Source organism: Camellia sinensis, chromosome 14 (genome assembly GCF_055761805.1).
Source record: "Camellia sinensis isolate YWXY chromosome 14, ASM5576180v1, whole genome shotgun sequence".
Taxonomy (NCBI): Eukaryota; Viridiplantae; Streptophyta; class Magnoliopsida; order Ericales; family Theaceae; genus Camellia; species Camellia sinensis.
Genome location: NC_138974.1, coordinates 132807102 through 132835081, shown reverse-complemented (window position 1 = coordinate 132835081; position 27980 = coordinate 132807102). Strand labels below are relative to the sequence as shown.

The following is a 27980-nucleotide window of genomic DNA, read 5'->3' as shown; positions in this document are numbered from 1 at the left end:
TTTTTTTATAATAATCAAATATATAATTTTGAGACAATCAAATAAGTTTTAGTAATTGAAAAAAAAAATATGGAAGAACGTGAAAGATTAAAAAAAAATTACAACCATCTCTCTCTCTCTCTCTCACTCTCACTCTCACTCTCTCCCCTACATATTATAAGAACTTGATTACAATGTTATAAGAGCCTGTTTGAAGAAATAAAATGTGAAAGAACCTGTTTGAAGAAAGTGTTATAAGACCCATATTAAATTGCATCAGGGCATAAACAAGGAATTGTTTGTTGATCTCTTAGCCACGGACATTTTAAACATTAAACCATCTTTCTCTTAGCAAATTTGAACCATTCATTTTAATTTTTCCAAAATCTAATTATACCTTTAACAAATCTGAACCACTCATTTAAAATATCTATGCATTACCACACCCAATCCATCCTCCATCTTCTTCCTTTAGTTCCTCACGAATTTTGTTGTTTGTTACTTTTAAAAAACAAAAAATATCTTTTCAATTAAATTTTTACTAATTTCACAACTCCATCACCACTATTCTCACTTTCACTGTCACACTACCATCACCATAGCCACTACCATCATCACTGCCGCCATCACCCCACCACTATATAACAATCTCTACTTTCACCTTCGTTCTATTACCACCACCACCAAATATAAAAAAAATATTTTTAATTTTTTTTATAAAAATTATTTTTCATTAAAAAATATTTTATATCTAAATAAATGAAGCATAACATTGGGAAACAAGCTGATTTCAGTTAAATCTGTTTATAACTAAGAAAAATTCTTTTAATTTAAAAAAAAATTATTTAGTAAGACTTTGTATCTCCTTTTTGTTTTTCCAGCAAATAAATCTTTGTAACCATCATTTGTAACCAATCACGACTCATGCTTGTTTTGATTCTCTACAATTTCCTTATTTTCAAATACATTCATATATGTATATGTATATATATATATATGTTGTATAAATTGTCTGATAACATAAAACAAATAGATTCATACTCGTTAATTGAAATTTCAGAACAAGCAAACCATTCTGAAAATTACAATACATAACAAAATAAAATAACATAGAAAAGCAAACCGAAACCTACACTAGACAGTGTCCTTAATTTTTTTAAATAAATTTTAAAAATTCTAGATATGCATAAAATTTGACAAGAATAATGTGACAATGTTAATTAATGTGTATTTGATTTTATTGTTGAGCCAAATAAAATAAAATAAGATTGAATGTATATTTAGCTTTGGTTGTGAATCTTAAAAAAAAAAAAAAACGGTTGTGAACCTTAAAAAAAAATTAAAAAAAAAACAAAAGAAAAAAGATTGAATGTATATTTAGCTTTGGTTGTGAATCTTAAAAATTAAAAAAAAAAATTGTTGTGAATCTTAAAAAAAAAAAAAAAATGGTTGTGAACCTGAAAAAATAAATAAATAAAAAAAAGAAAAAAAGATTGAATGTATATTTAGTTTTGGTTGTGAATCTTAAAAAAAAAAACATATGGGGAAATTAGTGGGTACCCATCCCCTGTAGATATTTAAAGAATATCACTTACCCTACCCAATGGATAAGAAAAAGAAGGAAAAACCCATGTATTTGGGTTGGGTCTCCATGGATACCCACAGGGTAGGTTATCTATTGCCATCCCTAGACTTTATTAGATCTTGTTAATTATTTCGGAGCCTTATTTATTTGAATCCCTTAAATAATATCAAAATTATCCTTATAAAAATGTTTCACCTATTCAATTGATTACACACCCAAACATCCCAAAAAGTTTCTCAAAAACCTTAACAAAATCCACGAAGGTGATTGCTACTTTATCTCTACATGCTTATTCACGACTTGAGAAAATAAAGTTTGGTTATCTGTTCCCGAACAAATAAACAATGTTTGGGTATATGTTCTTGAATTTTAATTATATGTTTGGGAGTTCAGTTCAAAAAAAAAATGATAAACAATTTTTATTATTTTTGTCATTTTTTTTCAAAAAACTTATCCTTATAAGGCTAATCTCCTCTGAGCTAAGAACACCATTAAGTTATGAACCTCCTATGAGCTTTTATTGTTATACTCCTCTCGTCTCATAGAGTTGTGGTTGTCGAAAAAACTTCCATTTATTGTTATTGGCAGAGAAGTGAAGGTAATTAAATGATTGCCACTGTTACCGTCGAAATATTGCCGCCAAAATTTTTTCAAGGTTTTGAGGGTGAATAGGTTTTGAAGATAGGATTTGGAGAAGATGGATAGATGGTGATGAAGGTGGATACTCTCATAAATCTTAACTCATGATCTAGTGGGTGTGTAGGTTTGATTGTGAGATGAGATGTTCCAAAATTATTAATGTCATTTTTAGTAATTTCATTTAAAGTTATTATTGTAATAAAAAAAAAACTAAAAAATATAAGTTCCAAAATAATTGATAGGGTAGTAATAACGACACTCAATTTTTTAATTTTCTTTTATGGAGTTGCCGTTCTAAACAGGGTAATGTACTTTTGATTTTGGAGATTAATTCTTGTAATCAATTATTGTAAAATATGTTGGAAATAATTATAAAATTCTGGGTAAAATCAGAATTTTTTTTCCAAGTTTGTCTATTTTTTAGGTGGGTCCCGTGCGTCGATTTTCACGAGTCAAAGTGGTAACGCGTTCTATGCTGCGTTGTGATTTACGTGGTATATTTGGTTGTTCAAAACCATTATCGAGTGAATGAGAAATTGAAGCTAAAGTGTGTTCCATGGAAATGGAATTTTGGTGAAAATTCCTTAAGGTTGTTAAATGACTTGTTCCACATTGATTTGGTGGGAAGTTTTGAATGGGTTTATAAGGCTTAGGTTTGGTACTTGGGGTGTGCCCCAAGGGGTATCCAAGTGTTTTAGAGAGAGAGGTTATGGGTAAAATGGGCTAGACCCATTGGACCAAAAAATTACCACACGCGCGCCGCCGTCGGGCAGGCTGGCTTGGGCGCGTGTGCGTGGTGTGAGGTTGGGCTTGTTCGGCCCAATACTAATCTTTTTGGACAAAAAATATTTGAATTTAATTTTATTTTGTATAAAATAAAATCCATAATTCAAATTAAACTGCAAATAAATTGGTTTGGTTTTACTGTACATTCAAACAGGGCCCTTCCCGTTTTTGTAGTGCTACTATTGTTTGTAGTAGATCATTTTATCCTGAGAGATAGACGTCCAAATTCTGAAAGTACCATGGAGAGGACAAATCTGTCTTAAGGACACAGTGTCAAACACTGGACTTGATCAGATAATTATTCAAAGAAATTAATCAAGTAAGTTGTTTAATTTATTATTCTGTTTTATTTATTTATTTAAATCAGATTTTAATTTTTTTTTGTAACAAAATAAAATCTATTTTTATTTATTTATTTTTATTTCTAGTTTGATTTTTGTAATCAAACAAATTCTCTCATTTTCTTTTATTTTTTTATATTCTGGTTATTGTTTAATACACAACAGAATTTAAACTATTTAAATACAGTAAATATTATCCAACAAAATAAAGATCAATTTTGTAGTGTGCTCGTCACGTTATCAATTCTTATATTTTGAAGATCAATCATTGTAAAATAAAGATGACAAGTATTATTTTAAAAATATACTACAAAATAACTATGATAAAGTCATGCTGATTATTATCAAATCGATTTAATTAAAAAAATTTAGACTGAGTAAAATAAAAGGTAACTGATCATTCGGAAGAAGAAAAAAAAAAAGTCATTAGAGTTGATAAATTATTAAATTGAACAATATGAAGAGAAGCCCCACCTTTAATAAAATTATTCTCAGAGAATGGTTAAAAAACAGAGTCAACATTGAAACGGCCAATTTGTCCATAGAAAATGCTAAAATTATAATGCGTACTCTGATTCCAACTAGTTCAGTATCATCTTTGCTTTCGTTAGCACAAACCCTTCATTCATTTATAATTAATTTGATGTTAAAAAAAAATTATTATAACAATATGTGTGGGTATACTGATAGTGATCGTGTTTTGGCTACATTTAAATCAATGAATGTGTGAACGGCTTGGCATCATTAAAATACAATATTCAAAGCATAGATAAATACATTAGCATTGAGAGAGAGAGAGAGAGAGAGAGAGAGAGAGAGATGGTGAAGAAGTACCTGTGTTTTGTTGGGTCATTTGTTGTTCTGTGGCTCAACTTAGTCTTTTGTGCAGACATATTGAGCAGACATGAGTTTCCATTCCCACCTGATTTTGTTTTTGGTTCTGGAACCTCTGCTTATCAGGTTTGTTTTCTTCTTATTATGCTCTGTTTCTTTTATTTTTCTTTCTTTTCTCAAGTTCAAAAAATAGAGCATGAACACACTACATAAAAAAAATAAAGAAAAGAAAAAGAATTGCATAAGAAAAGAAGATTATGATGAATATTGTTAACATTATATTTGCATTTGTGTGTGTATTATTATTACATATAAAAGTCAGAGGGAGCTGCATTTGAAGATGGAAGGACTGCTGCCATTTGGGACACTTTTGCTCATTCTGGTCTGTTTCTTTTCTTGTTCCTTCCTTTCTGTTTCTTTTATTTTATTTTCTATGTAAATTTTGTTTTATTATAGAATCATCTATTTTCAATGCAATATATGACATGCAATGACAAATAAAAAGGATGAGTTCCTTCCAAATCCAAATGCTCCATAATTCTTCGGACTTTGTACAAGAGAAAAGCCATGTCATTATTTCATTTATAGTGGGTAAACACCACCCGGACAAGGTTTGATTTGGATCTACCTTGTATAGTAAAATTATATGTGTCATTTTAAATTTAACACAACACAACCCAACCCAACATCAAACTTAACTTAACAATACAATCCCAAATCCAATCATTACATTTTTTTTAAAAAAATCTAAAACTCAGCTCACTTGACTTAATAAATATGAAATATTAATTATTATTATTATTATTGTCTTACAGAATTATTAAATTATTTAGATTCTTATAATAATTATTTAAATTTAATACATTAACAAAATTTAATTGTAAACTAAATATAATATTTTAACAAAATTTTTAATTTATATATATATATATATATTATAGATTTTTGCCTTTTATTTTATTTTTTAAAATTTATTTTATAACTAAATAATATAAAAAAATTAAATTAAAATTAATAAATAAATAAATTGAGTCCATCTGGATTGTGTTAAAAGTTCTTATCTCACTATCAATCTAAAAATTAAATGAACTTAAAACTCTTATGCAATCCGATTCTATGACTAAATATCTTATTTTGAAAATCCTAAAAATATTCGGCCATGGCCACCCCGAGTCAGCGAGAGTTAAAAGGGAGAATTACAAATTAAAAGATTATTTTGATCCCATTTTATGTGCGTGGACGATTTCTGACTTTTCTTGATTTTCCTTCTTGTTTCTGAATCCAAAACAATGGAATTTGGGGGAATCATGAGACTTGTGAGTTTGGGTCAATTGGTTTATCTAAATAGGAATTTACTTCAAATTTATTTCTCTTGGGATGGTTTTCTAGTTTTTATTATGCTCCAATTTTATGTCCTCCAATAAAATGTCTATACGTTTAACAGATGTATATTGATATTGATATTGATATTGATATTGATATTGATTAGTTCTACAAAATGATTGATATATATATATATATATATATATGTTTCCAACTCAAACTTTCAGGGAAAGCTCAAGCCACTGGGGACATAGCATGTGATGGTTACCACAAATACAAGGTGTTTTTCTTTTTTCTTTTTTCTTTTTTTTAATGCATTTTTCCTTCCTCCACTACCTTAATAAGATTGGTTGATATTATAATTTCCTCTGTAGTGCATCATTGGAGAGTTATGATTTTGTCATGTGTTGGACCTTGCATCTAATGTGGGAGGGGAATTCATTGTTTATTTTGCCTCGGGCCTCCTGTTAATATTGGAAATGGAATGAAAGAGTATTTTAAAAATAAGTAAAAATATTTAAAACTTTTCTGAAATCAATAACTGCTTGCTTTGAAAATGGTGAATAGTAAAATGTACTTTTTTTTTTTTTTAAGGGTGCCCAAATGCCTAAACACAATCGTTAAAATTTCACTTTTTTTTTTGGAAGCGTATACTACTCAAATCAATGAAAAAAAATGAGAAGGCTATGATTTCTCATTTAGGTGAGGTTTAATTTTCTTTAGTTGAACAATTTAAATATATTAAAAATTGTATAAACATCAACATCTGTTTCTCACCAAATATCTCACTACTTTTAGTAAGAAAAAAAACATGAGTTTTAAAAAATTTCTTATAATTTCTGTTCATTTCTCACTTTTTTTTTACCTCCTCAATCTTCCAAACAGGTGATGAGAGATTTCTTTCAGTTTATTTATTTATTTTCTTATCAAACCCCATAACTTAAACAGAAATGCTGGTGGTGGATAAACATTCTTCTTGTTTGGTTGTGGAAGAACTAAATTAAATCCATAATCATAACATTCATTGGAATTGTGTGTATAGGCAATAGTTGACGATCCTCTGTCCCACTTGCCCTGTTTCTTTATCTCAAATCCCTTCTGTTGGGATCAAAGACACCCAGAGAATTATCTCACACACACAGAGAACACAATATTTACGTGATTCGGCCCAATGCCTACATCCACGGACAGAAATGAGAATTATCACTAAAATGGAGCAAAAATACAATTACAGAGGAGGAGATGAAACTCACTCAACTCACAGCTGTCACTCTGCAATTTCTGATGATTCAAACCTCTCCTCACTCATCTCAATTTATAACCAAGAGAGGAGGAGTAGGTGAAGTGCTAGCCATAATTGGCCAAGGTAGTGCCACCCTCACTATCTTCCTTTAGTGAGTTGGTGTAGCCCTCCACCACCTTCTTTTACAACATGGTGCTACCTACACTATGTAAATGGTGGGCTCATTACCATGTGGGTAGTGAATGGAGCCAACACCTTCTTTATCACATGATTAGAGTCAGAAAGATAGCTCGTGTTGTAGAGATGTGATTTGAGACACGAAAGAGTGGGATAGAGGATCCATTTACATTATGTTTAATTAACGTAAGAATGTTGATTAAACATGAATAGCATTGTAAACTTATGGTCCACGTGTAATTTGGAACATGAATCTCTCGCAGGAAGATGTCCAACTCATGGCGGAAACAGGGTTGGAGGCTTATAGGTTCTCCATTTCTTGGTCAAGACTTATCCCTAGTAGGATCACCTAACTGTCTCTCTTGTAATTTACCTGATAAGTACACAAAAGCAAATTCTGGTTCTTCTCTCTCACATGCTTGTGTTCACTCTCTTTTACAGATGGAAGAGGACCTGTTAACCCAAAGGGTTTAGAATACTACAACAACCTCATCAATGAACTTGTCAAACACGGTTACTCACAAATTTGAAATTTCCATTATAAACATTGCAATACTTTTTGTTAACACTTGAGAAAATATCAAAGCAGTTTGTTTTTCTTGTAAGATGCCAACCAAATGACATATCTCTCCTTTTCTCTCTGTGATTAATACCATTTTATCTTTATCAACCAACCAGGAATTCAACCACATGCTACATTAATGCACATTGACCTACCTCAAGTTCTTGAAGATGAATATGGAGGATGGCTTAGTCGGAAAATGGTGTATGATTCTCAAATTCCCTCCAAAGTTTTGAGAACTCCCTTATTATAGTAGTGTTAGTTATTGTTTTTGAATTATATAGTTTGCCCTCCAAGATTTTTATTTACTTATTTATTTTATTATAGAGAATTCAAGATGTTAGGGGGAGGGGAAGATCCTCTGTTACCTAGAATATGAATCGGGGTAGACTTGTAAAGTTTGCACTATAAGAATTTAAAGTACTTCTAGTCTAGAGTAATTTAATGTAAAAAAATTTCATTACATATCACCCAGCCCTTGAAATCAAAATAATGTCTGTCCCTGATTATTGCACTTATGGTACATTCCTGGATTGAAGTAGAAAATGTTCAATATATTTGTAACAAAATCACCAATTTGTGGATGCAGGGGAGACTTCACAGCATATGCTGAGGTGTGCTTTAGGGAATTTGGAGATAGGGTTTTGCATTGGACAACCTTGAATGAGGGCAATATATTTGTAATTGGTGGTTATGATATGGGAAGCATACCCCCTCAGCGGTGCTCTGCTCCATTTGGAATAAACTGTTCTAAGGGTAACTCCTCAACTGAGCCATACATTGCTGCTCATCATATCCTGCTGGCACACTCATCAGCTGCAAGATTGTACAAGCAAAAGTACCAGGTATATTATATTACATGAGCCTTTTTGGTAAGATATTAAGGAATCTACTATTCTTTACATAGACTGTCTTTTAGTTTGTCATACAAATTAGAGAATGGGTCACGGCTGTTTCCCTTGGTGGGGCTTACCTCAGGTTCATTTTTGTGATCCTGCTGTTCATCTTACATTGTTGCAAAGCAAATCATTCGTGAAAAAAAAAAAGGTTGATCAGTAATCATAATCGGATCACATTTGTTTTAACAAAAATAGACGGCAAATGTGAATTTTGAGAGTAGATCGTTCATTTTTTCTAAAACAAATGATAGTTTTTTTTTTTAAAAAAACAAATATGATCTCATCGTGTAATTAATGATATCTGATCAATCTGTTTTTTTGGCCTAAATGATCTGTTTGACAAGCTCTATAAAATGAATCATTCAACTTATAAAAAAGGGTCTAGGGTGGGCCTACTGAGGGGCACAATTTTCTCTTATACAATCCCACTCCAACATTCTAACCCGAGACTTCTTCATCAACCTTATTGCAATCATTATCCCAATTCTCTCCCTTGTTTGGATCATGGATTTGGGTAGAAATTCGCAAAGGGAAAGGAAAATGTGAATAAAATGTAAATGAAATATAAGTTAAATTTTTTCTCTATTTCCAATTCCTACAAATCCAAGATCCTAACATAGCCTTAGGGATAACATACAAGTTGAGGTTCCATGGAAGCCTCAAAGGTGTGATGTTTGTAAGACTTTTGGTCATACCATTAATTTGTGCTCTCAGAAGCCAAAGATCTTAAACCCTCCATCTTCCAAACAAGAGTGGAGAGTCAAGGAGACTAACATACAAGTTCCAACTAAGTGGGAAGTGGTGAAGAAAAAAGGGAGAGATGGTGGGCAAGGTTCAACGACAGTGATAAATAAAGAGGGAGAGACGTAGCGTTTCACCCCATCAACATCTAATGCTTTTGATGTCCTTGAATCATGTGATATGGGAGAGTTGGGGAATGTAGAATTAAATCAAGAGTTGTTGTGTCAAACGAAGAGCCTAAAAAGTAGAGGGAATCCATCTCTAAGTGTTCCCATTAATGGGGAGACTATAAAAGAGTATAACAGAAGAAAACTCAAAGCGAAACTTCATTACTTGAAGAGTGCTAGAGGGAAATTTTGAATCCTTTGTTATGTATGTTGTGTTTGTCATCTATAGGCTTAGTTTGTTTCTTTTGAGGGAGGAGTTTGTTTTTTTATTTATGTTTGTTCTTCTTACCAAAAAATGTGTATTGAATTTCATTGTATATCTTTATTTTTTGGTTATAATATGACCTATTTATCCAAAAAAAAAAAAAAAAAAAATCATTTTAACGGTTTTGCTTTTCTTCTATATCCATAAACTCTTCCTCATAAACTCCGAGAACTTGCCAATCTTAGCCAAAGCCTATATTTGAAAGGGAAAAAAAAAAATGAAATTTCCTCTCTACTCGTGGATTCCACACTCATCATCTTGAGACATCATTCTTTTTTCCGTTAATTTTGGCAATCATGAAAGAAATATCACATAAAATGTTTCATAATTTTGGGGAAAATGTGATGTAACAGGGCAGGCAACAAGGATTCATAGGGATGAATGTCTATGTTTATTGGCCTGTCCCTTGCACAAATGCAACAGAAGACGTGATTGCAGCCCAAAGAACAAATGATTTTTTAATTGGTTGGTGAGTCACAATTCCCAAACCTAAATACATAAACTGATGTCTATGCATCTTGGATTATTATTTTAACAAATTATGGGTTGTTTTTGAAAACAAAATTCTAATTCTATTGAAGGTTTATGGATCCCCTGGTATTCGGAGACTATCCTGACATAATGAAGAAGAACGCAGGGACAAGACTCCCTGCATTTACAAAAATTGAATCAGAACAAGTGAAGGGTTCATTTGATTTCATAGGAGTGAACCATTACAGCACAGTTTATATTAAGGACAGATCTAGCACCTTGAAAATGGATACCAGAGACTTCAATGCAGACATGGCTATCGAGTTGATCTGTATGTTACTGTGCTTCTTTTTTTTTTTTTTTTGGTAGACAATCTGTATGTTACTGTCACTCGCTATACTGATTACACTTGATACAAAGATTACTTGCAAGTTGGATTTACTTTCAGCTTCACTCAACTTTGTTGAGTTTACTGATGATGAACTCTGCACAACCTCTACACTTACTTTTTTGAATAGAAAACATTTTTACAGGGAAAACATTTTTCAGAATGTCTTTTCACTGAAAATCTTTTTCAATGTTTGGTTGCAATCCTGAAAATGATGTGCTAGTAGTTGTGGTGGCAGTGGCTGTGGTAGGGAGTTGGGGAGGGGGTGGTGGCAGCAGCATTGGCACTAGTTGAGGTGGTGATACTGGTACTGGTGGTGGTAGGAGGGTTGTGATAGTGACAATGACTATTAACAGTGGTGGTGATAAGATTTAGCATTTCTAAATTTGAAAAATGAAAAATACTTTCCGCTTAAATAACTCATATTTTCTGTTAACAATAATTTTTCGTCATACTTAATGTCAATAAATGCAGATATTTTTTTTTTTTGTTTTGACAAAACCCTTTCCCCCCAAAAAGAACATTGTTAATATTTACCAACTTGCATAGTTTGATTTGTGTTTGTCTTCTAATTTGATAAGCCAACCATGATGTTACTCTATATCAAGTAAATCAATTTTGCAACCTATATAATTGATTGATGGATCTAATATATGGGTCACTGATTTTTGGGTGGTTGTAGATCAGCAAGGTGATGCATCGACAGGTGAGGTGAGGACTAAAATAAATTTTATCACGTTTTAGTTTTAAGGCCTATTTTCTACTAAACAGTTTTGTTTTGTTTTTGATTCAGCTGGCTGTTACACCCTCAGGTCTGCTACGGCTTTTGGAGTACTTCAAGCAACGTTATGGAAACCCTCCTATTTACATCCATGAAAATGGTCTCTCTCTCTCTCTCTTTCATATCCTTGTTACATCCTAAGCCATAAATCACATTGTCTTTAACAGATGTAAAATTAAATATGGGTTAATTTCATTTTTATTATCTAAACTATTGACATTTTTTCTATTTTATCCTTAAACTATCAAATTCATCTAATTAATCCCTAGAGTTTATAATTTCAGTTCATATGATGTATTAATTGGGTGTCATTCATTATCTAATTGCTGATACTTTGATGAATTTTGTTTTTATTTTGATATAGGTCAAAGAATGTGGAGGAATGCAACATGTAATGATTCAGCAAGGGTGAAATATTTACGCGGTTTCCTTGGGAGTTTGCTTGATGCTATCAGGTATGTTTAGTTTTACAATAAGCTGGTACACCAAAATTCCATAACCTCACGCCAATAGAAATAGAATCCATTTTTATGTCTTTTTTTTTTATGTTACATAAGACTAATCCTACCCACTTCCCACTTCTGGTTTAAGCATATGGAATTTTGGACATTTGAATGATATGCATTTAATAAGGAGAGACGCAAAAGTTACAAACACACAAAGTACGTAGAAAAGTAAGTGTGTTGTAGCATTGTTGAAGGACATATATTGGTCAAGACTCAACGGATTAAAAAAAATCAATATTTGGTTCATTTTTATTATTATAGGTGTATGGTTCCATTAAATTTGGGTTACAAATATATATATATATATATTGTTATTGTTGTTGTTGTGTACATAGCATTATTGTTATCAAACTGTTATTCTTAATAGAATCTTTGGCTTTCCTGCATCTGATATTAGTTATTTTGTTGTTTTTTCAATTTGACATCGTGGAAGGAATGGGTCAAATGCAAGAGGGTATTTCTATTGGTCGTTCATGGATTTACTTGAGTTATTGGACGGCCTTGAATCTTCATATGGCCTCTACTACGTAGATTTGAATGACAAGGATTTGAAAAGATACCCTAAACTCTCTGCACATTGGTACTCCAATTTTTTGAAAGGAAAGACCATTGATGGTGCCATTGAAGTTGAGCAGAAGATTAATTGCAGTAGTACTCTTTCTCAGTCTCACTCTTCTCAGTAGCTTTGCTTTGCAAAACTGTATGCCAGTTAGTTTATTCAAATAAATGTTGCTAATGTGTTGTATTTGACATAATGATTGTGAGATACACAACAAAAACTGTTACATTTTTCATTTATTTGTCATCAGATGATTTTGTTTCTTATGGATTTTCAATCTTGCTAGTGTTATATGTAATTTTGGAGGATTGGTTTGGTTGAAGTAATTTTTTTGGGTTTATTTTAATGATCCCTTCATGTTTTAAGTATGTGTATAGATCATTAATAAATTTTGAAAAAATGAATAAATTACAATAACCTTCTCTTAACTTTTAAGAAAAATATAGCAAGCTTGAAATGTTTGGAATAATTACACTTGTGTTCTTGTAAGGTTTTTGAATTCCTATAACATTTTGCCCTCCTAACTATTTGTTATGCTAAGAAAAATTTGTCGTCTCTTTTTACCTTTTTTACTTTTAATTAAAAATTTGCTTGTACATCGTTTGCATTAGTTACTCTTGTTTTATCATTATTAAAATGGAACTCGGTATAACTATATTAAATTTGTAGTTTTATTTCAAATCTCAGAAGGGCAAATTTCATGCCATTAAAGGTTAGTGTAATTTTCCGTATTTTTGTTTATTTGACATTACTTGTACAATACACATCTAATTTCATGTCAACAAATTTAGACCTGTGTCCACAATAACTTAGGGTTTTATTCATATATAATTTTACTTCTTGCTCTGTAAACCTTTTTGTCTCTTATTTAGTTGAGTTGATAAATTAATTTTTTCCGAAAAATTAAACCCTATTCAAAGTCCACAATAAAAATTGTATATATCATCTTATTCTTTGATGTTAGGATGAATATTTTTAATTGAAAATTTATGAAAATTGTATTGTGTATTCAAAAATTACTTCACATGACGTAATATTATGATCATATTGATTTTATCATTTGCAGAGTAGTGAAATAAATTACGGCAATATACAAGATTTTTCTTTTTAGTACATACTAAACTAACAAGTTCATTGAAATTGTAAGAGTTTATGTATACAGAAAGAGAGAGAGCAAGTGAATAAATGAGATGTTATTGATATATTGAATGTTATACACGGTCTCCTTTATATAGGAGAAAATGGCCTAAGTGGTATACACACTATACAAAACAACATCATGGCCTAAAAGGAAAGTGGTCACCGAAAGGGGAAAGGGCCACCGAAAGGGGAAAGTATACACTAAGGAAACAACATTATTAAAGCTAGTTGGTGTTTTACAGCTAATATATATATGCACTAACATATAATACATATACTAACAGCCCCCTCAAACTCAAGGAGGATAGGTACTAACCAACTTGAGTTTGGAGAGAGTAACAAAACAAGAAAATAAACTGACAAATAAAAGTGGATAGGAGACACTGTATGGTTGTGTCAAATCGTTGTTAAAGACACGGTATGGTCGTGCCACACCGTTGGAGAAGACACTGTATGGTCGTGTCGGACCGTTGTAGCAGATAATGGCTGGACAGTTTACGAGGTCATGCCGGACCGATGTAGAAGCTAACCGGAATCAATGTCGGGACAGTTTATGGGGTCATGCCGGACCGTTGTAGAAGCTGACCGGAATCAATGTCGGGACAGTTTATGGGGTCATGCCGGACTGTTGTAGAAGCTGACCGGAATCAATGTCGGGACAGTTTATGGGGTCATGCCGGACCGTTGTAGAAGCTTGTGGTGGTGCACCAAGGAGACGACTTAGGGAGTGCGCCATGGGGTGGCTTGAGTGGTTCCCATGGTGTATAACCATGCTCACCATGATATATGTATAGCTCCCCCCTCAAACTCAAATAGGTGTGAAGATAGAAACCTATTTGAGGTTGAAACAAAGGGATTGAGAAAGTGGAGCAGAACGGCTCAAAAAAAAAAAAAAAAAAATGGTAGAAGGGTTGTTTTTTTTTTTTTTTTTTTTTTGGTGTAGAATGTTGATTGGGGGAGATCCCTGCCATGAATAAAACGAGTTTTTTTTTTTTTTTTTTTTTTTTTTTTTTTTTTTTCAAACAAAACCGTGGGCCCAAGGAAGACACCAAAACGCACGTGAATCACTTCTGCAGAAACAACATCAACATCGAGCTAATCGGTCCCACGTGAGACTTGATCCACGCATACCAATGCTTACTTTTTGCATACAAAACCAGCTGGATATATAATGGCCAATATAATATATCATACTACAACAATATAATATATTATAATAGAACATACCAGCCCACAGAACTTAGAAACCACCACTAGTATTTCCAAAAAATTGAGTTAACCACAACGTGAGCAGCGGGAAAGCTGGATCCACGTGCAACACCAACTTCCTCCACACACGGGCAGCTGTAACACGTGTAGCCACTCGTCTCTCTCAACTCGTTCAGCAGCCATGGAAAAGAGGTGTAGCAGTGTGCATATCAGTGTGTGTATTTTTTTTTTTTTTGTGTCAAAGCTGTCGAGAGAGAGAGGTGCCGAGAGAGTGAGAGAGCTCTGTTAGAGAGAGAGAGGTTGATGATCGGTCTGTGTATCAGTGTGTGAATGGTGATGGTAGCGGTGGTGTGGTGTGTGACAGCAATGGTGGCGTGTGTTGCCTCATGCGTGTGTGTGTTGAGTGTCTCTCGACTGTGTGTGTGTGTTGAGTGTGTGATAGGAGCTGCTGCTGTGTGTGTGTGCCCCTCAATTGATGTAGAGCTCTCGGCAGAGAGCATGTCTAGAGAGAGAAAAGGTGACCAAACAAGTTGGTAGGAAGAGAGATGGGAACATCAGTTCAGGTGAAGCCACTGTGTGGAGTATACAGAGAGAACCCACTGTGTGGCGTCGCGGTTGGTATCACGCCAACATCGGTTGTGGCCGCCGACGGTGTGCAAGGTGGCGTGGGTCGACGTTGGCCAGATCACGGCGTCGGTGGCTGTCGTGTGGGCCGACGGAGTGCTCGACGACGTGGGTAAGATCTATGTTGTAACAAAGCTGCAGCAAGAAATAGTGATGGTTCACGGCAGCAAGAAGTGTGGCAGCGGAGTGAAGGTATGTGTAGAGGTCCAGCGGGCGGCCAAGGCGAGGCTGCCGTCCGCCGGTGAAACAGAATGACTAGGTTCTTAACCTAGCTCTGATACCATGTAAGAGTTTATGTATACAGAAAGAGAGAGAGCAAGTGAATAAATGAGATGTTATTGATATATTGAATGTTATACACGGTCTCCTTTATATAGGAGAAAATGGCCTAAGTGGTATATACACTATACAAAACAACATCATGGCCTAAAAGGAAAGTGGTCACCGAAAGGGGAAAGGGCCACCGAAAGGGGAAAGCATACACTAAAGAAACAACATTATTAAAGCTAGTTGGTGTTTTACAGCTAATATATATATGTACTAACATATAATACATATACTAACAGAAATAGTTGATAAGTAGGATATATATAATATGACATGGTAAGGGACGTATATATAGTACAAGTAATAGAATAATAATGTGTTAACCTTAAAAGTTTTTTCATGACTACTAGAGTTGCCCCAATTAGAGATATCTTAATTGGGTGGCTCTATTAGCTTGTCCAAAGGCATAAAAACACAGTATGGACCACCAAGGCACATAATCAAATATGTAACATAAATGGATGTAGTCACATGGGATTGTATGGGATTGTCTTTACATGATGTGATTTGTAAGACTTTAGTATGTAAAAACAAACAACAAAATTACATATACAAAATGGACTATAAAATTAATCACAGCCACATAATATATAAGCGAAATAGTTTGAGTGAAATTATATATTTTATGATGGGCTTATCATTTAACATGTATAACTGTGATTGTGTTACGTAATGAGTTTTGTGTTTGTAAACTTGTTAATGGACAAAAGAATTGGGCATTTCTTTAGTACAAATATTGATTGAACCATTCAAATTGATAATTTTTTAGTATTACGTTGTCTATTTTGATGATTAATTCTAGTCATCTTTTAGGCATATATTTATAAATAATTTATGAAAAAAATTAGGTCAATTTAATAATGGGAGAATTTTAACACAATGGGATAGATAAAAAAAATTACAAAATAATGTGAGGTGCAAATAGTTTTGTGATGGGATGCAAGTGACTCATGTTTGTGAAATTTTTTTTTTCTCCCACCGGGATGGAATTCCCTCTTTAATAATTGTATGCATCTAATTTATTGTTAAAAAATAGACGATAAGTATAATTTTAATAATATACTAAAAAAAGTCATTTTGCATTGAACAATTGGGAGAGAAGTCCATCCTAGACAAAATTATCCTTATAAATAGTTAAATAAGCAGATATCAAACAACCCCATTATGTTTGAGAAGAAAGGCGACAAATTTTAAATTCCAAACTGGGGGGACCCAAAGTGTAGTGGGGGGCTTTATGTAAAGGATGAAGCTGCACTGATAGTGATTGTGTTTTGGCTTCATTTAAATCAATGAATGTGCGAACAACTTGCCACATCATTAAAGCACTTTCTAGATATGGATAGATAGAAATAACACAGGAGAGGAGAGGATAGATAGAGATATGGCAAAGAAGAACCTGTGTTTTGTTGGGTCATTTGTTGTTGTTGTGGTGCTCAGCCTAGTCTTTTGCGCAGAAACATTGAGCAGACATGCGTTTCCATTCCCTCCTGACTTTGTTTTCGGTTCAGGAACCACTGCTTATCAGGTTTGATTTATTATTCATTATTATGCTCTTTTTTTTTTTGGGAGGCTCAAAATGCAGAACATGGATTTGGATTATATAATGAAAGAAGATTCTGATTAATGTTGTTATTTTTTACAATTATGTGCATGTGTGTGTTGTGTGTATAAAAGTCAGAGGGAGCTACATTCCAAGACGGAAGGACTGCTAGCATTTGGGATACTTTTGCTCATGCTGGTCATTTTCTTGTCCTCGTTATTTTATTTTTAAGAGTAAATTTTGTTTTATTTTTCTCTTTGAATTCTTTCTATCCATATTCGGAGCTGCCTTTAAAGCATCTCCAATTGTGTTCTATCTTCGATTCCTTTAAGCTGTCTCTTGGCTTAGAGATTTGGGAATAAATTTGAAAAGAGAAAAGAAAAAAAAAAGATAAGATAAAATGTGAATAAAATATGCTTATATTTCATATAATTTCACATATATTTTTTTTTTCTATTTTCTTTTCTAAATCTCTTCCCAACTCCTCCAACCAAACACAGACTTTGGCATTAGCTTTTTGGCTAAAAAAGTACAAAAGACAAAATAAACTAAATAAGTTAATAAAATAAAATGTCACATCTAAACTAGAATCATTTTACTTTTTATTTCACAAAAATTAAAAAAGCTAAAAAAATTCAAACCAAACAAATTTTTAAGGGGAAAGCACCAATAAATTCCAAATTTAGAAATGTTAACCCATTTAGTCCCGAAAGTTTTTTGTTAGACTAATAGGTCCTATTTCCCAAGAAGCTTACTATAGGCATTTTTTAGATTTCTCTTCTTTTCAAACATCAAACATTATTCATCCAACATCAAATATTAGACTTCAAACATTGTTGAAAATTACAATAATGTTTCAAACATTAGATTTCAAACATCTAATGTTCATCAGATTTCAATAATGTTTGAAATTATAGAATGAAACATCAGATTCATTTACCATCATGAACATCAGATTTCAATAATCTAATGTTTACCATCATGAACATCAACGTCAGAACATCATGAACAAACATCGTGAAAAATTAGATTTTAAACATCAAAAATTAGATATCAAACATCAGATTTCAAACATCAAAAATTACAATAACGTGAAAAATTGCAATGTTTGAAATCAGATTTCAAACATCAGATTTAAAACACCGTGAAAAATTACAATAATGTTTCAAACATTAGATTTCAAACATCTAATGTTCATCATATTTCAATAATGTTTGAAATTGTAGAATGAAACATCAGATTCATTTACCATCATGAACATCAGATTTCGATAATCTAATGTTTACCATCATGAACATCAACATCAGAATATCATAAACAAAAATCATCTAATGTCTATTGTTGATATATGTTTGATGTTTGGTGTTAACCCATTTGATGTTGGATGATGTTTTGGGTAATTTTCGAACATCAAACATCAACAAAAAAATATGTGTTCAAGCACATTCAAAATATGTTTGATGTTAACCCATTTGATGTTCGATGATGTTTTGGGTAATTTTCGAACATCAAACATCAACAAAACATCATCAAATCAGATCAACATCAACAAAACATCATCAACACGGTGATGTTCTACCCTCAAATCGGATCGAATATCGAATTTGTGATGTTCTTCAACACAGTGATGTTCTTGAATGTCGGATCTATGATGTTCTCCCTCTGCAGGTGCAAACTCTTCAACCTCTCCAGAATCCCCCAAATTCAATCACATACACATCTCTCTATACCTATATATCTACATCCATGAATCTGCAAATGAGGAAAAAATCGAAACTTATTGGGTTCTGTTCACTGATCTCCAAGATCTGTGTTGGTGTATTTTCGGTTACGGGTGGCGCCGTCACAGGGTTACTCTAGCCTTATCGTGATGTTGTTGTTGTTCGATTTGTACCCAATCTGATGTTTAGATTTGTTGTCTCTTTTGTTTTGCTGGTATTTTCAATTTAGAATGGTGAATGGTGAAGTATGATTGTTTGCAAGAATGGTGAAGTATATGCGATTGATGAGAGAGGGAGACAGATGAGGAGTTTCTGATGAAGATCGAAAACATTAACACGAAAAGAAACGTATTTTTATTTTATAAAAATTTTAAAAAGAGGAAAAAAATTAGGTTAATGTTTGGGCGAAGAAAAATGAATAATCTTAATGTTGTTTTGATGATGATGTTTGATGTTGTTTGATGATGATGTTGTGAGGTTTGATGTTGTTTTGATGATGTTATTGTGATGTAAAAAAAGGACTAAATGGTTTATAAAAAAACACTCAGGACTAGATGGAGTAACATTTTTCCATATGGGACTTATGAGTAATTGCTCCAATTTTTAATCTCAAGTTAAATAGTCAAAAAAATTACAAAATTAACTAAATAAATCAATTATCAAACGACAACTAATCAAAAGTTGAATATGGATTACAACTTTTTTTGAAATATACCTCTAGGCTATGATTAAAGGGAAATTACCATTCGGGACCGGTCTTCAAAAATTATTATATGTTAATAAAAAAAATATATAATTTTAACCATTAATATTTATAATATATATATATTTTTAAAATAATTTTTCAGACTATCATTAATGTCACGCCCCAAGCTCCGTGACAATGCCGCACACTCATTTAAGTGAGCATGCAAGGTTAAGAGTCCAACACATAACCAACAATGTAAAATACTCAAATTAAATCCTTAAATATCAAAATGCTTAAATCCATAAAAATAGATAATTCTTATCATATAAAATTGTCCACCAAGTCCATTAATATAATCCACTAACCAAAATAATAATCTAAGTACCAAGTCCATTAATATAATCCACTAACCAAAATAACAATCTAAGTACTTAAATCATAGTCCTACTCTCGGCACTCCCCGAGTAAAAATCCCGCGCAGCTCTATTTCTTAGAATCTGAAAAAAATAAATAAAATAAGGGTAAGCTAGTCAACTCTGTAAATAACCAATCATCATTGCTAGCTGGATAAAGTATACAAAAAAAAAATAAATAGTCGATAACCAATAAATATAATTTTTGCTACAATTCAATAAATGAACAATTATTTGTAAGATGGTTTCATAGCTAAAAAAATACAATGTACAATACATTTTAATTGAAAAGCCAACAAGATAATTCAAAGTAAATTCGTCGTTCAAATCGATGGTTCAATGATTTGACTCACAAAACTCAAGTCTTGGTGACTACGGTCACTTAGCCTGTGACAAGGCCCAGAACCACACATAGGCCGGTGATAAAGTTCCAAAAGAAACTAGTTTCTTTGCCAATAAATAACCTCCATTGGCTAGGGTCCAAATCGTAGCCAGACTAGAGTGATGTTCAAAATTCAAACAATACACAAATTTTAAATAAAACATTTGATATTTTCAGAATAAACGTTTAGTACAATTTTCAGAATAGTTTCACAAAATATTCAAATAATTTTCATAATAATATTCGATACTGTTTTATACTTGACCCATATTTTATTTTAAGAGAACATGAATGCTATAAATAAATACTTATAATTTTAAACAATTCAATAGGAATAAAAATGTACCAACAGTGATAGAGGGTTACTTACTCCAAACGCTTAGAAATAATATTCCAACACCAACTCCAAACACCCAGCTCCACCACTTCAATCACACAAACCTAATAAACAAAACCTTAAATAAATTAATATTTTTACATGTTACATACACCCACAAAAGCCCCACCATATGTAATTTTGGAGGATTGGTTTGGTTGAAGTAATTTTTTTGGGTTTATTTTAATAATCCCTTCATGTTTTAAGTATGTGTATAGATCATTAATAAATTTTGAAAAAATGAATAAATTACAATAACCTTCTCTTAACTTTTAAGAAAAATATAGCAAGCTTGAAATGTTTGGAATAATTACACTTGTGTTCTTGTAAGGTTTTTGAATTCCTATAACATTTTGCCCTCCTAACTATTTGTTATGCTAAGAAAAATTTGTACTCTCTTTCTATCTTTTTTACTTTTAATTAAGAATTTGCTTGTACATCGTTTGCATTAGTTACTCTTGTTTTATCATTATTAAAATGGAAGTCGGTATAATTATATTAAATTTGTAGTTTTATTACATTTTCTCAAATCTCAAAGGGCAAATTTCATGCCAATAAAGGTTAGTGTAATTTACCCTATTTTTGTTTATTTGACATTACTTGTACAATACACATCTGTTAGGTCCCTTGATTGTCAAATCCGGGTACAAAACTTTGGGTTGAACAAGTTATAATTTTCCTGTGTTTTTGTTCTTCCCGCTTGAGCGGGACCATTGGCGCTCGAGCGGATATTGTAGTCTTTCAGTATTTTGACAGGTCTGTAAAAATACTGGAAGGCATGATTTCGCGCTCGAGTGGGTCATCAAGCACTCGAGCGGAACTCTGTTTTGTCGCTCACAGATTTTACTGAAGACGCTCGAGCGGGATGTTGGCCGCTCGAGCGGAGATCGCGGACTCAGGATTCCTATTTATATCTGTTTAGGTTGTTTTTAGGACTACTTTTTCCTAGATCTTATTCAAGAGTCCTAGGGTTTTGTTTGAAGTTTTGTTCTGAGGTTTTTTGTAAGTTTTCCTTGATGTTTTGAGAAGAGTTCTTCAATCATGATCTAAGATACATACATCAAGGAGTTGATTACTTTAAATTCAAGAGAGAGATCTCTTCGGTGGATTCCGAAGATTCAAGCATAGAGTATCAAAAGGAGTTTGATTCTGTACGTAGTCATTCATTCGACAAGTGAAGTTGTGGATTCAACTTCAGGATTGATCAGTTCCGAGACGAAGGCGTGGTGAAAGAGTTACAGAAGATTCGAAGGCAAATTGACTGAGTGGGGTAATTTGTGTGTTATCTTTGTATTCTTTCTTACTTCAGTAGTGGATTGATTAGTGGCGTTTCGCCCGTGATTTTTGATTACAATTGAAGGTTCTTCAATTGTGGTTTTTTCCACGTAAAAATCGTTTGTGTCGATTTATTGTTTATTCCGAAAAACAAACAATCTAAATCACTTTCGTAAGTGCTTGTTGGTTTAGATTGTGTGTTTTGGATACTTGGGATTTGAAATATTTTAATCTTGATCTAATCACGAATCACTTAGGATTTTCATTTGGTATCAGAGCAGGTCACTCTTTTTTTTAAAATATAGGAGTGTGATTTTGTGTGACTAGTGATATGGATTCTATTCGTGAAGGTAACTCGACCCATAGACCTCCTTTACTCGATGGTACAAACTATTCTTATTGGAAAGCTCGTATGAGAGCGTTTTTAAAATCCATCGATGAGAAAGTTTGGCACAGCGTAATCTATGGGTGGAGTGAACCTACTGTCATCATTGATGGTGTTGATATTCCTAAGCCCCTTGATAAATGGGACACAATTGATTACCAAAACTCGAGTTGGAACAGTAAGGCTCTCAATTCCCTGTTTTACTCCGTCACACCTGAAGAGTTTCGTCGTATCTGCACGTGTGAGGTAGCAAAAGAGGCTTGGGACATTTTGGAAACGATTCACGAAGGTACTATTTCTGTCAAAAGGTCAAAACTTCAACGTCTCACCTCCGCTTTTGAAACTCTTTTTATGCGCGATGATGAGACGTTTGATGAATTCTATGCAAAACTTAGTGATATCGTGAATTCCTGTTTCACACTCGGGGAAAAAATCCCGGAAGCTAAAGTTGTTGGAAAAATTTTGAGGTCTTTACCCGAGAGGTTCCAATCAAAAGTGACAGCCATTGAGGAGGCTCAGAATGTTGATACCCTCAAGCTTGATCAATCGGTTGGAAACTTGCAGACTTATGAAGCCCACCAGATTTCAAAGAAAAAACAAAAAGAAAGTGTGGCTTTCACTAGTGCTCATGAGTCTGCAAAAACTCCGGAGACTGAATTTGATTTAGAGTCTGAGATGACGGCTATGTTTACTAAACAATTTAAAAAAATTTTGAAGAAAAAGAAGCCTAATTTCAGAGACCCTATTTCAAAAGACAAGAGTAATGATAACCCAAAACTTTTCCACCAAAACTTGCTCCAAAAACTGAAAAGAAGATTGTAAAGGGGCAAGGGGTCAAGTGCTATGAATGTCAAGGGTTTGGTCACATTGCCCTTGAATGCCCTTCGAAAAAGAATCGAAAGAAAGTCTACACTGTGACTTGGGATGATGAAAGCGGGTCGGAGCAAGAACCTGAAGAACTTGAATCTGGAGAAGACGGGGATAGTGCTTTCATGGCATTTTGGTCCACTTTCACTCAACCTCTTCCAAAACTAGCAGAGTTAGCTCGTGGTCAGAACCTGTATCATGCTCCTACCTTTGATGGGAGTAACTACCTATTTTGGAAAATCAGAATGAGGGCTTTTCTGAGAGCTTTTGATCCAGAAGGCTGGCAGGCTATTGAAGAAGATACAGACAGGGCTGACAATCCGAGCAGTCAGAGAGCCCTGATCACTATTCGTGGAGCAATTTCTACTGAAGAACAGCAACAGATTGTTTATTGCACAAAGGCTAAAGAGGCATGGGAAATTTTGAGCAATTCCATGAAAGAGGAAATTCACCTTCACTACCATCCAGCAATCTTTCTGTCTTAGTTGCCAAACTGGATGAGGTCAAGGAGAATGAAGAGCAAAAAAAGGATGATGAAACATCTGAAGATAATGATGAGATCAATGGCGATGAACTACAACAAGCCTACGAAAAGCTATACGAGGAATCTCTGAATTTGTCCAAAATCAACGACAAACTCTCTCTCAAGCTCAAAACATGTGAGAGTGAGAATGTCAGGCTGAAAGGAGAACTTGTAACAGCAAAGCAGAATATCATCAAGATCTCGAGTGATAGGCAAGACTTATGTGGAAAACTTCTATCCTGTGAAACTGAAAGGAATGAACTCCTAAAGGTGTATTCCACATATGAAGAAAAGCTTGAAAGTCTTGAGATATCACAAGCAACATTGGAAGAGAGAGTCTGTCAAAAAGATGAAGAACTCCGTGTTGCTAGAGCCACTATTGCCATGTGGAACAAAGGTTCCAAATCTTTAGAAGACATCCTCGGGTCTCAACAAATGGGTTGTGACAAAAGCGGGCTAGGCTATGGTGCAACAGCTCACAAGGGACAGGCCTCCACTTCATATGACATGAAGACTCAAGCAAAGGGAAAGTTGAAGGTAGACCAGGCTGATCTCTCTCTTCATCTACCTAAAGTTGGTAAGATCAACAAAAGGGAGGTAAAACCTGTTTTTATTTGTCATCACTGTGGTAGGTATGGCCACATTCGTCCTTATTGTTTTGAATTGTTTGGTAAGGTGTCTCAAAAGGGTAGAAATTCGAAAACTTTTTGGGCTAGGAGACAACCTTATATGTCTAGGCGGAATACCAAGACTAAAAAGATTTGGGTGAGAAAAGATGATTTGACTTGTTTAGTTGTTCACACTACTCTAAAAGCACATGATTCACACATGTGGTATCTTGACAGTGGGTGCTCTCGTCATATGTCCGGTAACAAATCTTACTTCACCTCCCTTGAAAAATATGAAGGAGGAATTGTTACTTTTGGAGATGGCGGCATTTCTAGAGTCATTGGTAAGGGCTCTATAAGTGTTGCTGGTCTTCCTAAGCTCGAAAATGCTCTTCTTGTTGATGGTCTTAAAGCAAATCTTTTGAGCATTAGTCAAATGTGTGATTCCCATCATGAAGTATTGTTTTCAAAAAATAAATGTGAAATTTTGGATAAAAAGGGAAATACTGTCTTACATGGGGTTCGCACATCTGATAACTGCTATGGGATTGTTACTACTAATGATCTCACTTGTCACTCTGCCATCATTAGTAACATTGACCTGTGGCATCAAAGATTAGGTCACATGAATTTCAAAGACCTAACTAAGATAGCCAACAAAGAGCTTGTGAGAGGAGTACCTAAATTGGGTAAGAATTTGAGCCATGTGTGTGGACCATGTCAACTTGGAAAGCAAACCCGTGCCCCTCATAAAAATGTGAACAGCTTTACAACCAAACGTCCTCTTGAATTGGTTCACATGGATTTAATGGGTCCTACTCGCACTGAAAGCATCGGAGGTAAAAAATACATTTTTTTAACTATTGATGATTTTACTCGATTTTCATGGGTAAATTTTTTAAAGGAAAAATCTGATACGTTTGATGCTTTCCAGGCCTTAGTCTTTAAAATCCAAAATGAACAAGGTGTTTCCATTGGTCGTATCATAAGAATCCGAACCGATCATGGTCGTGAGTTTGAAAATAGTTCGTTTTCGGATTTTTGTGTTATACATGGAATTAAGCATGAATTTTCTGCACCCATTACTCCACAACAAAATGGAGTTGTTGAGAGGAAGAACATGGTTGTTCAAGAAATGGCTAGGGTCATGCTCCTTAGTAAGAAACTTCCTCCAAAGTTGTGGGCCGAAGCCCTAAATACTGCTATTTATGTCATAAATCGCGTGTATTTAAGGCCTGGCACTTTACAAACTCCATATGAATTGTGGAAGGGATTGAAACCTAATGTAAAATACTTCAAAACTTTTGGGAGTAAGTGCTACATTTTCAAAGATAGAGAGCCTTTGGGCAAATTTGACTCCCGAAGTGATGAAGGTATTTTTCTAGGGTATTCAACCACTAGTAGGGCTTTTCGAGTCTATAACCTGCGAACTTCATCTTTAATGGAATCTATCAATGTGGTTATAGATGACACAGGTGCACCTGCTCCAGCAACATATGAGGATGACAATGATGAGTCTCCAATCTTGGATACTGAACCACAAAATCAAGGAGAAGCTGCAGACCAATCACAAGAAATTGTTATAGCTCCATCCTCACAGGTAAGTTCAAATCCAAAGAGTGCTCCAAGGGACATCACTACTGTTGCTCCTGTCACCGCAAGTCCTGAGCTTAAACCATCAGCTAGGGTGAAACTGAATCATCCAGCTCAACAGGTGATTGGAAATGTCTCGGATCGAATGAAAACCCGAAGACAGATTCGGGGTGAGGTATCACACATGTGTTATGTTTCATTAATTGAACCTAAGAATTTTAAAGAGGCCTTGCTAGATGATAGTTGGGTCAATGCTATGCATGAAGAATTAGGTCAATTTGAACGTAACAAAGTTTGCACTCTAGTTCCCAGACCTAAAGACATGAATGTGATAGGTACCAAGTGGATCTTTAAAAATAAATCTGATGAGAATGGTACAGTTGTTAGGAATAAAGCTAGGTTGCTTGCTCAAGGCTACACACAAGTAGAGGGTGTTGACTATGATGAGACGTTTGCCCCAATTGCACGTCTCGAATCTATTCATATTTTGCTTGGTGTTGCATGTTTTCTTGGCTTTAAATTGTTTCAAATGGATGTGAAAAGTGCCTTTCTGAATGGGTACTTGAGAGAAGAGGCATATGTTGAGCAACCAAAAGGGTTTGAGGACCCTAAATGTCCTAATCATGTCTACAAGTTAGACAAGGCCTTGTATGGATTGAAACAAGCCCCTCGAGCTTGGTATGATAGACTTACTACCTTTCTTCTTGATAATGATTTTCAAAGGGGTAGTGTGGATAAGACTTTATTTGTGAAACATACTAAGTCTCATATTCTTGTTGCTCAGATTTATGTTGATGATATTGTGTTTGGATCCACTGCTGAACATCTTGTGAAATATTTTTCGGATTGCATGACACATGAGTTTGAGATGAACATGATGGGAGAGTTGTCTTATTTTTTGGGTCTTCAAGTTAAACAGTCTCCTTCAGGTATATTTGTGTCTCAGTCTAAGTATGCAAAAAATCTTGTGTCTAAGTTTGGTCTTGAGTCTGCCAAACATGCACGCACTCCCATGAGCACCAGTCTTCACCTCTCCAAAGATTCTTCTGGTATTGATGTTGATCCTACCCTCTATAGGAGTATGATAGGGAGTCTTTTGTACCTCACAGCCAGTGGTCCTGATATTGCTTTCAGTGTAGGTGTTTGTGCTCGTTACCAAGCTAGTCCTAAAGAGTCTCATCTTCTTGCTGTCAAACGCATCATTAAATATGTTAATGGGACATTGGGGTATGGGGTTTGGTTTTCTACTGATACTACAGCTGAGATTACTGGTTTTTCTGATGCCGATTGGGCAGGGTGTGCTGATGGTAGGAAAAGTACATCCGGTGGGTGTTTTTACCTTGAGAATAATCTGGTTTCCTGGCATAGTAAAAAGCAAAATGCCATCTCTCTCTCGACTGCTGAGGCTGAGTACATTGCTGCAGGGAGTTGTTGTGCACAAATGCTGTGGATGAAGCAAATGCTTCATGATTATGGGATAGAACAAAACACTCTCACTCTTTTCTGTGATAACACAAGTGCCATAAACATTTCAAAAAATCCTGTCCAACACTCTCGCACCAAACACATTGGCATACGCCATCATTTTATTTGAGAGTTAGTGGAAGAGGGCCTTGTTGTTCTTGAGCATATTCCCACTGAGCATCAAAAAACTGATATTTTTATAAAACCCCTTGATCTTCTTCGGTTTGAGTTCCTTAGAAAGACCTTGGGTGTCATGCTCGATCACTAGAGTGTTACTTGTTTCTTGAGTAGGTGTAAGTGTTTTGCCTTATGTATGCTTGGATGTCATAATCTCATTGTCATTGATATCTGTTTTACTTGCATCCAACTTTTTATGTACACTACTCATGCTGCTTACAAGATCTCATTGTTCATTGGTCATAGCTCATTTTGAATGCCCATGCTCATTAACCTCATGATCTCATTTTGTACACATCCTTGAGATTAATTGTTGCAGGGGTTTCCGCACAAGTGATCAAAGTTCTCTATGGACCACTAACAGTGTTTCTTGTACTTTTACAGTGGAATTGACCGATACTAGCATATCATGGGTGATGTTG

The 27980-nt window shown here is 34.1% G+C and overlaps 1 protein-coding gene and 1 long non-coding RNA gene across 3 annotated transcripts; both read left to right on the top strand.

The window, feature by feature from the left end:
* Positions 1 to 3992: 3992 nt before the first annotated feature.
* Positions 3993 to 12592, top strand: LOC114262995 (beta-glucosidase 11). The gene is made up of 13 exons (XM_082904261.1): positions 3993 to 4290; positions 4483 to 4546; positions 5715 to 5767; positions 7171 to 7246; positions 7349 to 7420; positions 7586 to 7673; positions 8059 to 8314; positions 9895 to 10010; positions 10123 to 10343; positions 11083 to 11111; positions 11194 to 11281; positions 11546 to 11636; positions 12121 to 12592. The coding sequence occupies exons 1-13, from the start codon at positions 4150 to 4152 to the stop codon at positions 12368 to 12370; spliced, it is 1545 nt and encodes a 514-aa protein (XP_082760387.1). The 5' UTR covers positions 3993 to 4149; the 3' UTR covers positions 12371 to 12592.
* A 3446-nt stretch (positions 12593 to 16038) lies between these two features.
* LOC114299648 (uncharacterized) lies at positions 16039 to 20032 on the top strand. Of its 2 annotated transcripts, XR_014350116.1 has the most exons (3): positions 16039 to 17071; positions 17221 to 17284; positions 18755 to 20032. It is a non-coding gene; the product is annotated as an uncharacterized LOC114299648 (long non-coding RNA). The 2 variants fall into 2 exon arrangements; XR_014350115.1 differs by having other exon boundaries at positions 16039 to 17284.
* Positions 20033 to 27980: the final 7948 nt, after the last annotated feature.